The sequence below is a fragment of the Geotrypetes seraphini genome, chromosome 6 (assembly GCF_902459505.1).
Source record: "Geotrypetes seraphini chromosome 6, aGeoSer1.1, whole genome shotgun sequence".
NCBI lineage: Eukaryota > Metazoa > Chordata > Amphibia > Gymnophiona > Dermophiidae > Geotrypetes > Geotrypetes seraphini.
The window spans coordinates 222,467,030-222,482,223 of NC_047089.1; the positions used below are offsets into that span (position 1 = coordinate 222,467,030).

General features: G+C 47.7%; 1 protein-coding gene across 1 annotated transcript in view; it reads left to right on the forward strand.

Annotated features, from left to right (window-relative positions):
* GINS4 (GINS complex subunit 4) overlaps positions 1-15,194 on the forward strand; it is a 48,016-nt gene that overhangs the window by 10,701 nt on the left and 22,121 nt on the right. The window contains exon 2 of the mRNA XM_033948581.1: positions 2,556-2,732. Coding sequence (XP_033804472.1) covers positions 2,637-2,732 — 96 coding nt within the window. The 5' untranslated portion in view covers positions 2,556-2,636. The remainder of the gene's footprint in view (positions 1-2,555; positions 2,733-15,194) is intronic.

Genomic DNA, 15,194 nt, shown 5'->3' on the forward strand with positions numbered 1-15,194 from the left:
TAAAAATCAACCAAATAAAAGCAAAATTTTATTCTGGAAAAATATTGAAAGCCAAAAATCCATCAGTGCTTTATGCGTTACTAAATTCACTAACTTCTTCAAAAAAGCAGCAAACACAAACTTACAATTCAATACCCACTGCTCAGGATCTTGTGGACCATTTCATTAAAAAAATTAGGAATATTAGGAAATCTTTCATATTTAAACAGCAACCTACAATTGATCATGATCAATCTATTATAAATCTATCATATTCTACATGCACCCATTTTAATATACCTAGTCTTAAAGAATTAGAATCTATAATTAAGTCCATCAATATTAAGGGTTCCAAGGCAGATTCAATTCCCCCATTTATCTTTAAAAAATACTTTGAGATCCTTGGTCCTTTCATCTTAAAATTAATAAACGAAAGTCTAACCCAAAGTATTATGCCAAAGCTCTGGAAAAAATCTATTATTCGACCCATTATTAAAGATCATAAGATTAGTTCAGAAGAAGTATCTAACTATAGACCAATAGCAAATATCCCTTTTTTGGCGAAGCTGACAGAAAAGGTTGTCTTTAATCAAATCTCTGAATTTATTGAAAAAACTAATGTTCTCCATCCGAACCAAACTGGGTTCAGACAGCATCATAGTACCGAACATTCATTGATTGGCATGTCTTCTTCAATACACTACTTTTTAAATCATCATCAATCGGTCTTACTTATTTCTATTGACCTCTCTGCGGCCTTTGACACTATAGATCATCAACTTTTATTAGACAGACTTTATTCAATTGGTATCACTGACCAAGTTTTCTCTTGGTTTGTATCTTATTTCTCAGATCGTACTTCTACTATTTCCTTTAATGATTCAAACTCCAAAAGTTCACTAATTTCTCATGGTATTCCCCAAGGATCTATCCTTTCTCCGCTACTTTTCAATATCTTTCTTGCCCCTTTGATGACTGTCTGCCAATCTATAGGTTTTCATGTATTTGCATACGCTGATGATATTCAGCTCCTACATCCTTTGGACCCCAGCAATTCTTTGGATATCATAGCAATTAACAATAAACTCGAACAAATTCATCAATGGTTAGATACAAACAGGTTAGCTCTTAATATTGAAAAAACAAAGACGATGCTTTACCCATGGAAAGAAACTCCTAAACTTATTGCCCCTATTTCTATAAAAAATATTCCTTTGCAATCGGTTAATACCATTAAAATCCTAGGAGTGATTTTCGACAATAAATTAACTTTTCATGATCATATTGGTAGTATTATCAAATCATCTTTCTATAGACTTCGTCAAATTCGTTCCCTCTCACAATACCTCTGCTCTAAATCACTTAATATTCTTATCCACTCCTTAGTAATTTCTAAAATCGATTACTGTAACGCCCTTTTTAAAGGAATTGCACAAAGTGAAATTAGACGTCTACAAATTATACAAAATACTTCCATCAAGCTTATAACAAAAAAAAAAATTTGATCATGTAACACCACTTCTTAAGAATGCCCATTGGCTTCCGGTATCTCATAGAATAACTTACAAATTATGCTTACTCACTTTCAAATCATTACTCTTTAAAACACCTGCATTTATTTTTAAATCATTAATTCCTTACTCCTCAAATAGAATATTATGGTCAAACGAACAACATTTTATTGACAATTCCCTCTCTCAAGATCATCAACACTAGACGACAATTTATTTTTTCCGTTACGGCCCCTCAAGTCTGGAACTCTTTTTCAATCTATTTGAGAGAAGAACACAATATTGATAAATTTAAGACTAATTTAAAAACATTTCTTTTCAAAGATGCTTTTGAGTAATAATTCTCAACCTTGGATTTATTAATTATGTTGAATTTGACTATGAATCTTATATCCTCTACCTTGTGTTTTTTCCCTGACTATTCTCTCTATAACAATTTGTAGTTCAACTCCCTTTCTCCCTTTTATCTTGTTTGTGAAGTTTGTGTATAGTCTGGTTTGTTTTTATGTCTATGTTAAATATTGTATTACTCTTTAATATTGTAATTTTTAATGTTTTTTATTTATGTTAATTGCTTTGAAGTATGATTAAGCAATTAATCAAAAATGCTAATAAACTTGAAACTTGATCGCATCTGCTCAGTTAGATCCATTTTTCTTCCTAATCTCATCCACATCTTTGGTTATATCTTGTCTTGCTTATTGCATTGCCCTTTGTAATGACATATTATTCTGCTCGTACTGGAAAAAGAAATGGGGTAAAGCAGACTGTTTTAGCATATCTTATTTTGATTGGGAGCTATGTAGTCCATAAACTACAAAGAGAAAGGTCCCCACTTGATGAGACTTGGGAATGAATGAATTTATTTATTTATTTCCAATTTGATATACTGCTTCAACTGCCTAGCAAAGCGAAGCAGTTTACAAAGTTAAAATAAACTCGTGGAAAAGAACTCCAAATAACAACAGCAAAGAAAATGCATCCAAGTCAGGGGATGTGCTATTCTGAAATAGAATTGATCCTTCTGTGATATTTCAAGTTTTGGAATTTTTTTTTCTCTTACAGGGAGCCTGGTGCACCAGTTCTGTGGCTGCTTCCACCCTTAGTGGTAAGTGATGCTGATCCACTCCTGGAAGTGGAGGGAAAATGGCTGACGAGCTTGAACTTTTTGAGCAGGGCTCTGATGCAGGTAGTGATGAAGTGCTTCTGACCCCTGCAGAGCTGATCCGTCAACTGGAAGAGGTGAGCCATAAGTCAGAGACTTCAGTATAGATGACGGCATTAGCAGTGTCAGGCTTTGAGAGCCAAATTCTATAAACGGCGTCCTGATTGTAGGCGGCCAACTGCTGCCTAACCAGTCAATCGGGACGCACGTTTAAAAAAAAAAAAAATCCCGAGGCAGGCCGCCTAAATTGTAAACGCCTCCAGGAGCCTAGGGAGGCATGTAGGCCCATCTAAGCTTGCCTAATGCTAGGCGTGGGCGTGCCTTCGCCCGGATGTAGCCTTAGGTGGCCCTATGTGCCTCACTAGGTCCACGGTAGGCGCCTACAATGTAAGCCAGCAAAATGCTGGCCTACATAGGGATAAGTTTAGCAGACGTAGCAACCCATCCTCCCCCACCATGAAGGCTACTGGCAGGAGGGATGCCAATCTCTCCTGCCGGAACCCCTCTCATGTCCTCTGAACATCGCCAGCATCGTGGGATGCACCGGGAAGGGGTGCTTAAGGCCCCTCCCATAGGAGGGGCCTAAGGCACCTGGGCCAACTGGAATCTTAGGCCCCCTCTTACAGTGCATTCTGCTGCAGGTAGCAGCTCCTAAATGCAACCTGTAGCTGACCTGGAAACCTTCCCTCTGACAATGGAGGAAGCTCCCTCCAACGTAGGAGGTAAGGCTTCCGGGTCAGCCGCAGGCAGTTGCCCGCAGCTTTGTGAAGAGAAACGAGTGTGGCTGTAAGGAGGAGGAGGAGGGAGCCGGCCGGAAGAAGACAAACATCTGCAGAAAGGAGGCACGAGCTTGGGACACAGAATAGAGGGAGAGAGAGAGGTGCGATGGGACACAGGAAGGAAGGAAGGGAGCACAAATTTCGGACAAAGGATGGAAGGAAGGAGGGAGGGAGCATGAGCTTTGGACACAGAATGGAGGGAGGGAAGCATGAAATTGGGACATAGGATGGAAGAATGGAGGGAGTGAGGGAAATGGAGGGAGTGAGGTGGGGAAGGGAATAAGGAGAGTTGGGGGTGGGTGTCTGAGTGAGAGGTAAAGAGATGGTGCATATGGGAAAATGAAGACAGAGGAGATTGTTGGGCATAGGGAGGAAGAATTATTAGATGTGGTGGGAGAGGAGTGAGGTAGAGATGCATGGGGAAGACAGAGATCAGAAAGAGAAATATGTTGGATGTGGTGATGGAGAGGGAACATTGGGACAGATGGAAAGAGATGTAAGACGGGACTCAAGAAGGTGGAGAAAGTTTGAAGAATACTAGGATCAGACTTTGGAAAGGGAAAGGAAAGTTTTCCGCTACTCTGTGCTCGGAGGGAAGGCTTCCAGGTCATCCGCAGGCAGCATGTAGGAAATGCTGCCTGTGACTTTGTAAGAGAAACTGAATTACGTACAAATTCAACTTAACAACGATTTTAAAAATGGAAATTGTTCTTAACCAGGGTACTACCTGTATTATCAGTTAAGAACCTAACTGACAGTGTTTAGGTTTGAACGTTTACACCAGCCATTTATCTAGCATTTAAATGCTTGCGCCTAAAGTTAGGCATATAACTGCAGATTTTATGTTAGTATTCTATTACAGCAATTATACACTTAGCACATAGCATCCTGGTGCCTAACTTTTGGCAGCCTGTAGAGTATTACCTCCTTACTGTCTAGCACATTACCTACTTATGGATGTGTATTTGATTGTGCTCATTCAGTTTGTTAGTGTTCCTGAAACATTTTAGTGTATGCAAAATTGATTTAACATACAAATCAATATACATTAAATCAATTTGTGCATTTTAAAAAGTTCTAATGTTAATTTAAAAAGTTTATTGAAACAAATATGTGAAACAAACTTAAAAACGCCTCCCAAATCAGGGAAAAATCCAAATGAATTAAAAATGAACTAAAAATGTTTGGTTTGTGCATTTTTACAATTTATCCCAGGACAAGCAGGCATGATATTCTCACATGTGGGTGACGTCATCTACGGAGCCCCGGCGCGGACAGCTTTTCAAGCAAACTTGATTAAAGTTTCAAGTTTGCACACTGCACCACGCATGTGCGTGCCTTCTCGCCCACTAGAGGGCGCATCCCACCTCGTGGTCCTCAGTTCAAATTTTTCCGCGGAGCAAGAAAGCCCTGTGGATCTGAGCTCCAGTGTGTTTGCCTTCTAGCTGCCGCGTTTAGTTTGTTTTCCTTCGAATTAGTTCGCGGTGCTGTTTCTTTCTTTTCGTTTCTCCTCAAAAAAAAAAAAAAAAAAAAGACTTTCGTTTTCATCGGACTCCGGGGGCTCCCGGAATCCGTGGCCGCGGGACGTCGGTACGTTCCCGGCCTTCTCCTTTTTCTTCGTGGATGTCCCGTCCTGTTACGGGATTCAAAAAGTGCAACCGGTGCGAGAGGTTGCTTTCCATCACTGACCCTCACCGGTGGTGCATCGTCTGCCTTGGGCCCGAACATCCGACAGACTCGTGTGATCGCTGTGCTACCTTCCAAAACAGGGCCCTCCGTCGCCGTAAGGCAAGAATGGCCGAATTGTTCGCCGTCGACGCGCCGCCTAAGGCCTCGACGTCGGCCTCGGCTTCGGCCCCGGCCTTGACCTCGGCCTCGGCGTCCTCGGGGGCCTCGGCCTCGCCTCGGCCCTCCTCCTCGAAGTCGTCGTCAGTGAAGCAAGCTTCGGGTAAGTCCTCTGTTCCATCCCCTTCAGCAAAGAAGCCATCCTCGAGTCAGGCCAAGGCGGGTGGGTCGACCCCGGCCCCGCATCGGACCTCGACTCCGCACACCCCGAGGGAATACTCGAGACCGAGGTCGCCCTCCAGGGAGTGTGCCCCGGACTCGGAACTCCCCACCTTCGTGGGGATTCCGGCCTTCCAGGATCTCCTCCGAGCTCTGATCTCATCGGAGCTGTCGGGAGCCCTGGAAGTGTTGCAGCGTGCTGCGGTTCCGGCGGCCTCGACCTCGGCCTGGACGCCTTCGGTCTCGGAGGCCCCGGCCTCGGCTCCCTCGGGAGCCCCGGCCTCGGCGACCTCGGTCCCGGGTACTGGGACCCCGTTCACCTCGGTCTCGGCCCCGCCCCGGACCTCGACCTCGGGGGAACCCCCTGAGCGGAGTGTAAGGCCCAAAGAAAAGTTGCGCAGAGTGCGCCGTCTTTCCTCCTCTTCCTCCGGGTCTTCCAGACACGCCTCGCCCTCGACGCGACCTCGGACGGGGCGTCGATCGAGGAAGTCTAAGCGGCCCCGAGGCTCGCCTCGGCGCGACCGTTCCTTGTCCTTCGGGGGCGAGGCGTTGTAGGTGTCGGAGTTGCGCCTCAACAACCCGAGGCTCCTCCGCTCACCCCATGGGAAGTCTTCCCGGGCTGCCTCGCCGAGGAAACGGGAGAGTGTCCCACGAACCCCGGGGTCCTCACCCAAGGGTTCTGCGAGGAGGACAACTTCCCCTTCCCCCTCGAGGGCCCTCGAGAGGGGATCCTGGGATTCGGGATCGGTTAGGGATCCTCATTACTCCCACGAGGCCTCCCCCCTCTCCTCGGTGGGACGGTCGAGAACCCCCTCTCCCCAGGCTAGGCCGTCCTCATTTTCATCTTTCGTTCAGGACATGGCCCAAGCCCTGGGGATTGACCTGATGGTAGGCTCTCGGTATTCCAAAGAATTTTTGGAGGAACAGGACCTTCCCATTCTTCCTAGGGAGGTGCCTAGACTCCCTCTCAACAGTGTCCTTCTGCAAACCTGGCTGAAGAACTTGTCAAACCCTCTTACAGTCACGTCTGTGCCTTCAAAAATGGAATCGAAGTATAGGACGATTCCCCCTAAAGGGTTCGATAAGGCGCAGCTCTCACACCAGTCTCTTCTGGTGGAGTCCGCTCTTAAAAAATCACAACCCTCACGGGTTTCGGCGGCGGTTCCACCAGGCAGGGAGGGGCGGACCCTGGACAAGTTTGGCCGCCGACTCTATTCAAATTCCCTGATGGCCACCAGGGTTCTAAACTACGCCTTCACCTTTTCCTCCTTTTTGCGTGGTATGGTGAAGGACCTCCCTCAATATCGGAACTCGTTACCGGACTCCCAAAGAGCAGGATTCGACAAGTTTACGTCCAACCTGTCTCAATTGCGGTTGTACCTATTCCATGCAGTGTACGACGCCTTTGAGCTGGTTTCGAGGGTGTCGGCCCTCGCGGTGGCCATGCGCCGCTTGGCCTGGCTTCGCACCCTCGACATGGACCCAAACCTGCAGGAACGCCTGGCAGACTTGCCTTGTGTGGGGTCCGAGTTATTCGACGAGTCATTGGATGCGGCGACCAAGCGCTTGTCGGAACAGGAGCGCTCTCTAGCATCCCTGGTCCGCCCCAAACCTAGGCCCCCGCCGCAGAAAACCCTTTCGGCCTCCGCCGCGCCGATACCCTCAGAAGTCGACCCCGGCTTTCTCGAGACCGCCTCTGAGACGTCCGTCTCAGCGAGGCAGAGGGGGACAACCCCAAGCCCCGGCGCAGGGCCCTTCTAAGCCAGCGCCTTCCTTTTGACGGGATGAGCGGACGGGGCGGGTTCCCCTCCGCACTTTCTCAGGAACCCCTTCCTATCGGGGGCCGTCTTCGGTTCTTCCGGGAGGCATGGACCGGGATCACCTCAGACGCTTGGGTGCTCCGGATCGTCTCCGAGGGCTACTCGCTCAACTTTGTGGCCTCGCCGCCGGACAGTCCCCCAAGTTTAGTCCCCTGCAACCGTTCGCAGCTACCGACCCTTATAACCGAAGCCAAAGCCCTCTTGAAGCTTCGGGCGGTCGAGCCGGTCCCCAAGGACCAGTGGGGTACGGGGTTTTACTCCCGCTACTTTTTGGTCCCAAAAAAGACCGGGGACCTGCGCCCCATACTGGACCTCAGGAAGCTCAACAAATTCCTGGCCCGGGAGAAGTTTCGAATGCTATCTCTCCCGGTTCTGTACCCCCTCTTGGGGGAAGGGGACTGGATGTGCTCCCTCGACCTGAAGGAAGCATACACCCATGTTCCGGTGCACCCCGCCTGTCGAAGATTCTTACGATTCCAGGTGGGGGACCTCCACCTCCAGTACAGGGTACTGCCCTTCGGCCTGGCCGCGTCCCCACGAGTATTCACGAAGTGCATGGTGGTGGTTGCGGCAGCCCTCAGGTCACGTGGACTCCATGTGTTCCCTTACCTGGACGATTGGCTCATCAAAGCCCCGACCAGAGAGGGGGTTATCTCAGCGACCCGACAGTCTATTGCCTTCCTGCAAACTCTCGGGTTCGAGATAAACTTTCCAAAGTCTCAGTTGAGACCGTCGCAGTCTCTTCAATTCATAGGTGCTGTGCTGGACACGGTGAGCCTACGCTCCTACCTGCCGACCCAGCGGTTGGAAGCCTTGATACGGATGAGCCGCCAGGTCTCCCAACTATCGAGGGTGTCGGCCAAGCGCATGATGATGCTGCTGGGCCATATGGCCTCGACGGTACATGTCACGCCGTTTGCGAGGCTACACCTGAGGATCCCTCAGTGGACCCTCGCGTCCCAGTGGCGCCAGGAGTGCGACCCGGCGTCTCGCCTCATTTCGGTAACTCCGCCCTTGCGGAAATCGCTGCGTTGGTGGACAGACTCTTCAAATCTGTCCATGGGACTATTGTTTCGCACTCCGCCTTTTCGCAAGGTCCTGACCACGGACTCCTCGGAGTACGCGTGGGGAGCCCATCTCGACGGTCTTCGCACGCAGGGCCTGTGGTCGTCAGAAGACCGTCAGTGTCATATCAACGTGCTAGAGCTGCGAGCCATCTTCCTAGCACTTCGAGCCTTCGTTCACATATTGCAGGACCAGGTGGTCCTCGTCCGCACGGACAATCAGGTGGCAATGTATTACGTGAACAAGCAGGGAGGAACAGGGTCATGGCCCCTCTGCTCCGAAGCTATTCGCCTCTGGGAGTGGGCGGCCTCCCGGAACATCTTCCTCCGGGCGGTCTACATCCAAGGAGAACGGAATTGCCTGGCGGACAAACTGAGTCGACTCCTGCAACCGCACGAGTGGACTCTACACTCAGCAGTTCTACGCGAGGTCTTCGCTCGCTGGGGAACGCCACAGGTGGATCTGTTTGCCTCTCCGGAGACACACAAACTACCACTATATTGTTCTCGGATGTACTCGCAGGACCGTCTGGAAGCGGATGCCTTCCTACTCGACTGGGAAGGGAGGTTCCTGTATGCATTCCCTCCATTCCCGCTGATCATGCGAACGTTGGTACACCTAAAATCGTCCACGGCCACGATGATTCTCATAGCACCTCGGTGGCCGCGTCAGCACTGGTTCTCCCTGCTGCTCCAGCTCAGTGCCAGAGAGCCTCTCCCCCTGCCCGTCTCTCCTTCTCTGCTGTCTCAGAGTCAAGGATCCATGTTACATCCCAATCTGCAGTCATTGCACCTGACAGCCTGGTTTCTTGTTCCCTGACTCCTCCGGACCTGTCTCAATCGGTGAAGGAGGTGTTGGAAGCCTCCCGCAAGATCTCGACGAGGCTTTGCTATGCGCAGAAATGGACCAGGTTTTCCACCTGGTGCTCGTCTTTTCACCTGGATCCGGTATCAGTTCCGGTATCCTCGGTTTTAGAATATTTGTTTCACTTGTCGCGCTCCGGCTTGAAAACCACTTCGGTGCGGGTTCATCTCAGTGCGATTTCTGCTTTCCACCAACCTCTGGAGGGACGCCCTCTGTCACTCCATCCCTTGGTGACACGCTTCATGAAAGGGTTACTCAGGGTTTGTCCCCCTCTTAAGCCTCCGTCTGTCGTGTGGAATTTGAATGTGGTTCTGGCTCAACTGATGAAACCCCCGTTTGAGCCACTCAACAAGTCCCTCTTGAAATTTCTGACTTGGAAGGCGGTGTTTCTAATTGCCCTCACCTCCGCCAGGCGGATTGGGGAGTTGCAAGCCTTGGTTGCGGACCCTCCTTTCACTGTCTTTCATCACGACAAGGTGGTTCTCCGCACCCATCCTAAGTTTTTACCTAAAGTTGTTTCTGACTTCCACCTCAATCAGTCCATTGTCCTTCCTGTGTTCTTCCCGAAGCCCCACTCCCACCCGGGCGAGACGGCGCTTCACACGCTTGACTGTAAGAGAGCGTTGGCATTCTATCTTCAACGCACCAGGCCTCATCGGAAGGTTCCTCAATTGTTTTTGTCCTTCGATCCCAATCGATTAGGGCATCCAGTTTCCAAGCGCACTCTGTCTAACTGGTTGGCCGCTTGCATTTCCTTTTGCTACGCTCAGGCTGGCCTTCCTCCCCCGGGTCGAGTCACGGGGCACAAAGTCCGAGCGATGGCAGCTTCGATAGCTTTCCTCCGATCCACTCCGATGGAGGACATATGTAAGGCTGCCACTTGGTCTTCGGTTCATACATTCACCTCTCATTACTGTCTGGACACTTTATCCAGAAGTGACGGCCGGTTTGGCCAGTCAGTATTGCAAAATCTGTTTTCCTAAATTGCCATCCTCCCACCTGCCCTTTTTTGGTTAGCTTGGAGGTCACCCACATGTGAGAATATCATGCCTGCTTGTCCTGGGATAAAGCACAGTTACTTACCGTAACAGGTGTTATCCAGGGACAGCAGGCATATATTCTCACAACCCGCCCGCCTCCCCGGGGATGGCTTCCTTGCTAGTTATGGAACTGAGGACCACGAGGTGGGATGCGCCCTCTAGTGGGCGAGAAGGCACGCACATGCGTGGTGCAGTGTGCAAACTTGAAACTTTAATCAAGTTTGCTTGAAAAGCTGTCCGCGCCGGGGCTCCGTAGATGACGTCACCCACATGTGAGAATATATGCCTGCTGTCCCTGGATAACACCTGTTACGGTAAGTAACTGTGCTTTCTTGTAGAGTGGCCCTCTGCGTGAGTGCCTTCCTGCCCAACGTAGGCTCACGGTTCCTCTGTTCTTTGTTTTCCACAGAGCAAAGAAGTCTACTTTTGACTGAATTCCTTTCAATCTGTGTTGCCTTCCTGCTTTCGTTGTTTTTTCTTACTTTTCTTTTTACTCAGTATTGTCTTACTTTTTTCTCTTAACCCCCCCCCCCCCAAAAAAAAAAAAAAAAAGAGAGACAGACAGACAAAGTACTGCCCCTCTGGCCTAACCTTCTCTCTAAGATTGTTCATAAGTGCTTGCCAGTTCTGCCAGCAGCTTTATAGGCTCAAATGTTCCACAGAGTCACCAATGCTGGTTTCTTCAACATTAGGGTTTATTTTGTTTTTTAAATATGTGTTTATTGAGAATGGCAAACGGCCCAGACGGGCATTTACAACCAGCAATGAAACAAGGGTTTTGAAGTCATTCTTTTAAAATCTCAGCTTCAACCCTCTCAAACTCTAAAGTTCATAGGGCCCTGCTTGACCTAATTCACCTCGGGACGTTCCTGCTAAGCAAAGACATGTTAATTTGCTTTGACTTTGCAATCAAGTATATCATCTTGAAAATTGAGGTTGATGTTGATTCACATGACATCTACGGCCATGTTATTCTCCTGGTGGGTCTTCTTTTCAGAACATCCCAGTGATTCTGAGCATCTCAATGATCTCTAGCTCTAGATCCATTTATTAATCAATTACTTTAACTGATGGATATACTCTTTGAATCCTTACAAAGGGCTCCTGTTTCCAGTGCCTTCACATCAGGAAGTTCTGACCTCAGACTCACCCAAATGTACTTGTGAAGTTCACTTGGCCAGTCTTCACACACAAGCTCACTGCTCTGCTCAGGCGCAGAGGTTCTTCTTACATCTCTTGGAACTCAGATCAATTTTCTATGCTCTACAGTTCTAAAAGGCCTCTCTGTTCAGAGTACAGACTACTCTGGCCCACATACTCGGCAACATTCTTCAGCCAAATGAGTGGGCATCAAGTATCCTCTCTTCTGGGAAATTCTTCAGATAAACTTATTTGTGTTCCCCCACAATCGCATTGCCTCACTTCTTTTCCATCATCTAGAGCAGGGGTGTCAAAGTCCCTGCTCGAGGGCTGCAATCCAGTCGGGTTTTCAGGATTTCCCCCAATGAATATGCATGAGATCTATTAGCATACAATGAATGCAGTGCATGCAAATAGATCTCATGCATATTCATTGGGAAAATCCTGAAAACCTGACTGGATTGCAGCCCTTGAGGAGGGACTTTGTCACCCCTGATCTAGAAGCAAATGCTTTTCTCCTGGATTGAATACACAAATTCCTTTATGCGGTTCTACCAATTTTTCTCAATCTCAAGATGCTAGTCAAGCTCAATCTCACACAGAGTCAAAGGTCTCTTTTACATCCCAATCTTCATTCGTTGCACCTGACTGCTTGGCACCTCTCAGGATGACCTCACTGACACTGATCTTTCTGATCCTGTCCGAGTCATTGTGGATGCATCCAGAAAACCTTATACACTGCAGTGTTATCAACAGAAACAGACACTGTTTTCAGTGTGGTGTACTCTTCACTATTAAGATGCTTTATCCTCCTCCATACTTTCTCCATTTCAGTCAGAGTTAATCTTAGTGCTATCACTGCTTTTCATGGGCTAGTCAACCTCTGACTGCTCATCCTCTTGTTTCCAGATTCATGAAAGGACTCTTTAATATCAAACCACCTCCAGTGGTTTGGGATCTTAATGTTGTTCTCTCTATACTGATGTAGTTTCCTTTTGATCCAATGTCTTCGGCTCATCTTATATATCTCACTTGGACAGTGGTATTTCTCATCTCCATTGTTTCCACTCAGCGACTGAGCGATCTTCAAGCGCTGGTGGCGGACCCATGTTTTATAGTTTTCCACCATGATAAAGTAGTGCTCCGCACCCATCCAAAATTCCTACCGATAGTACTCATGGAATTTCATTTGAATCAATCAATTGTGCTTCCAGTATTCTTTACCAAGCTTCACTCACCCTAGAGAAACAGCTGTTCATACTTTGGACTTCAAATGAGCTTTGGCTTATTACAAACAAAGGCCTCAGTCACATAGAACATCTCCTCAATTGTTCATCTCCTTAGTTCCTAATCGTTTGGACTGGCCTGTAACCAAGAGACCTAATTCCACATGGTTATCGGCAAATTTTACCTTCTGCTATGCTTAGGCTAGGCTGCAGCTCGGGAGTTATGTAACAGCACTTAAGATTCGAACTTTGGCAGCTTCTGTTGCTTTCTTATGTTCCACTCCCATGGACAAAATCTGTAAAGCTGCTACTTTATCCTCAGTTTACACATTCACATCTCACTGCTGTCTGGAAATTTATTCCAGATGGGATGGTCATTTGAGGCAAGCAGTGTTAACTGTGCTTTATCCCAGGACAAGCAGACAGCATATTCTCACATGTGGAACTCCCTAGCTTACTACAATGGGATGGAGGGAGTGTTGGCCATTAAGAGAATAAATTTTGTTACTTACCGTAACAGATGTTATCCAGGGACTGCAGGCAGATATTCTTACAACCCACCCACCTCCCCTGGATGGCTTTTTAGCTTGCTTATGAAACTGATGAACCGCAAGCCTATGTCATGTGGAAAGGCACTTGCGTATGTGCTGTGCGGGCAGTCGCGAAGTTTCTAAAGGCTTGAAGTGGCCAAGCACTTTTAAAGCTGTCCGTACCAGGGCTCCGTGGATGATGTCGCCCACAAGTGAGAATATCTTCCTGCTGTCCTTGGATAACACCTGTTATGGTAAGTAACTGTGCTATATGTAGGTTGCCTAGGTTAAGAAGGAATGTATATTACAAAGAGACATAAGTACCCAGATAACCACATGTCTTTATAAAATACTAGGGATGGCCGTCAATCGGTTTGTAATTTGAGGAAGGTCCTTTTTGCGCTTGCCCATTGTCAACACAATCAGAGTCCTGCTTTATTTGTTAGTTTGGATGCTTCTAAAGCATTTGATAGTGTGCACTGGTCCTTGTTCTGTACCTTGGAGTATGTTGGGCTCCGCAAGTTCTTTCTTTGAGCGATCGCTCATTGTATTCTGCTCCTCGAGCGTTTTTGTTTGTCAATGGCACCCGTATGGACTCTTTTCCTATTCTTCGGGGCACCAGACAGGGCTACCCTCTTTCTCCTTTACTTTTTCTCCTTTCTTTGGAACCGTTGCTCTGCACTTTACATCTTTTGAGGATGTCCAGGGCCTTCACATCGCGGGAGTAGACCTGAAGACCTTGGCTTTTGCAGATGATATGTTTCTTATTCTCACTCGCCCTGAGGTTTCCTTACCCGCTGCGTTGGATCTCCTCTCCGAGTATGGGTTTTATTCTGGCCTATCACTCAATCTAGATAAGTCGGATGCCCTTCCCTCTTGTCCAGCTTGGAAGGGTACGGCTTGGAAGGGTCCTTTCCCTCTTCGATGTGTAGAGCCTGAACTAAAATATCTGGGGGTCCTTATTCTGTGAGACCTCTCATGTTTATATTCCTTAAATGTCGAGCCGTTGTTTAACGCTCTTATCACTCGTTTACAGTTATGGATAGGGCTGCCGTTATCGCTTATGGGTAGAGTGAGTCTTTATAATATGCTTATTGTTTCGTGTTAGTTGTACGTTTTTCAGGTCCTCACACTTTACTTGACCTCTAAGGATGAGAAGAGATTGGAACGCTTAGTTCAGCGGTTTCTCTGGGCAGGTAAACGATAGATAGATAGATTAAGAACGGACAAAGCTCCGGGCCCAGACGGGATCCACCCGAGAATACTGAAAGAGCTCAGAGATGAAACAGCAGAGTTACTGCAGCATATTTGCAACCTGTCCTTGAGAACAGGGGTAATCCCGGAGGACTGGAAGATAGCGAATGTTACACCGATCTTCAAAAAAGGATCGAAAGGCGACCCGGGAAACTACAGACCGGTGAGCTTAACCTCTGTTCCGGGGAAGATGGTCGAATCAATGATCAGGGAAGGTATCAATGAGCATATAGAAAAAAATAATCTGATGAGATCAAGCCAGCATGGTTTCTGTAAAGGCCGATCATGCCAGACAAATCTACTGCATTTCTTTGAGGGGATAAGTAAGCAATTGGACCAAGGTGACCCAGTAGACATTATATATCTAGATTTCCAAAAAGCCTTCGACAAGGTGCCCCATGAACGCTTACTGAAGAAACTGTGGAGTCACGGGGTGGAAGGGAACGTGTACAGATGGATCAAAAATTGGCTGGCGGACAGAAAACAGAGGGTGGGAGTAAAGGGGCACTACTCTGACTGGATAGGGGTCACAAGTGGTGTTCCGCAAGGGTCAGTGCTGGGACCATTGCTGTTCAATATATTTATTAATGATCTAGAAACGGGGACAAAGTGCGAAGTTATCAAGTTCGCGGATGACACAAAACTCTCCAGCAGGGCCAGAACTGTTGAGGAATGCAAAGAACTGCAGAGCGACCTGAACAAACTGAGTGAGTGGGCAAAAAAATGGCAGATGAGCTTCAATGTGGAGAAATGTAAGGTCTTGCACATAGGGAAGGGGAACTCCATGTACAGCTATACGATGGGAGGGAGGGTACTC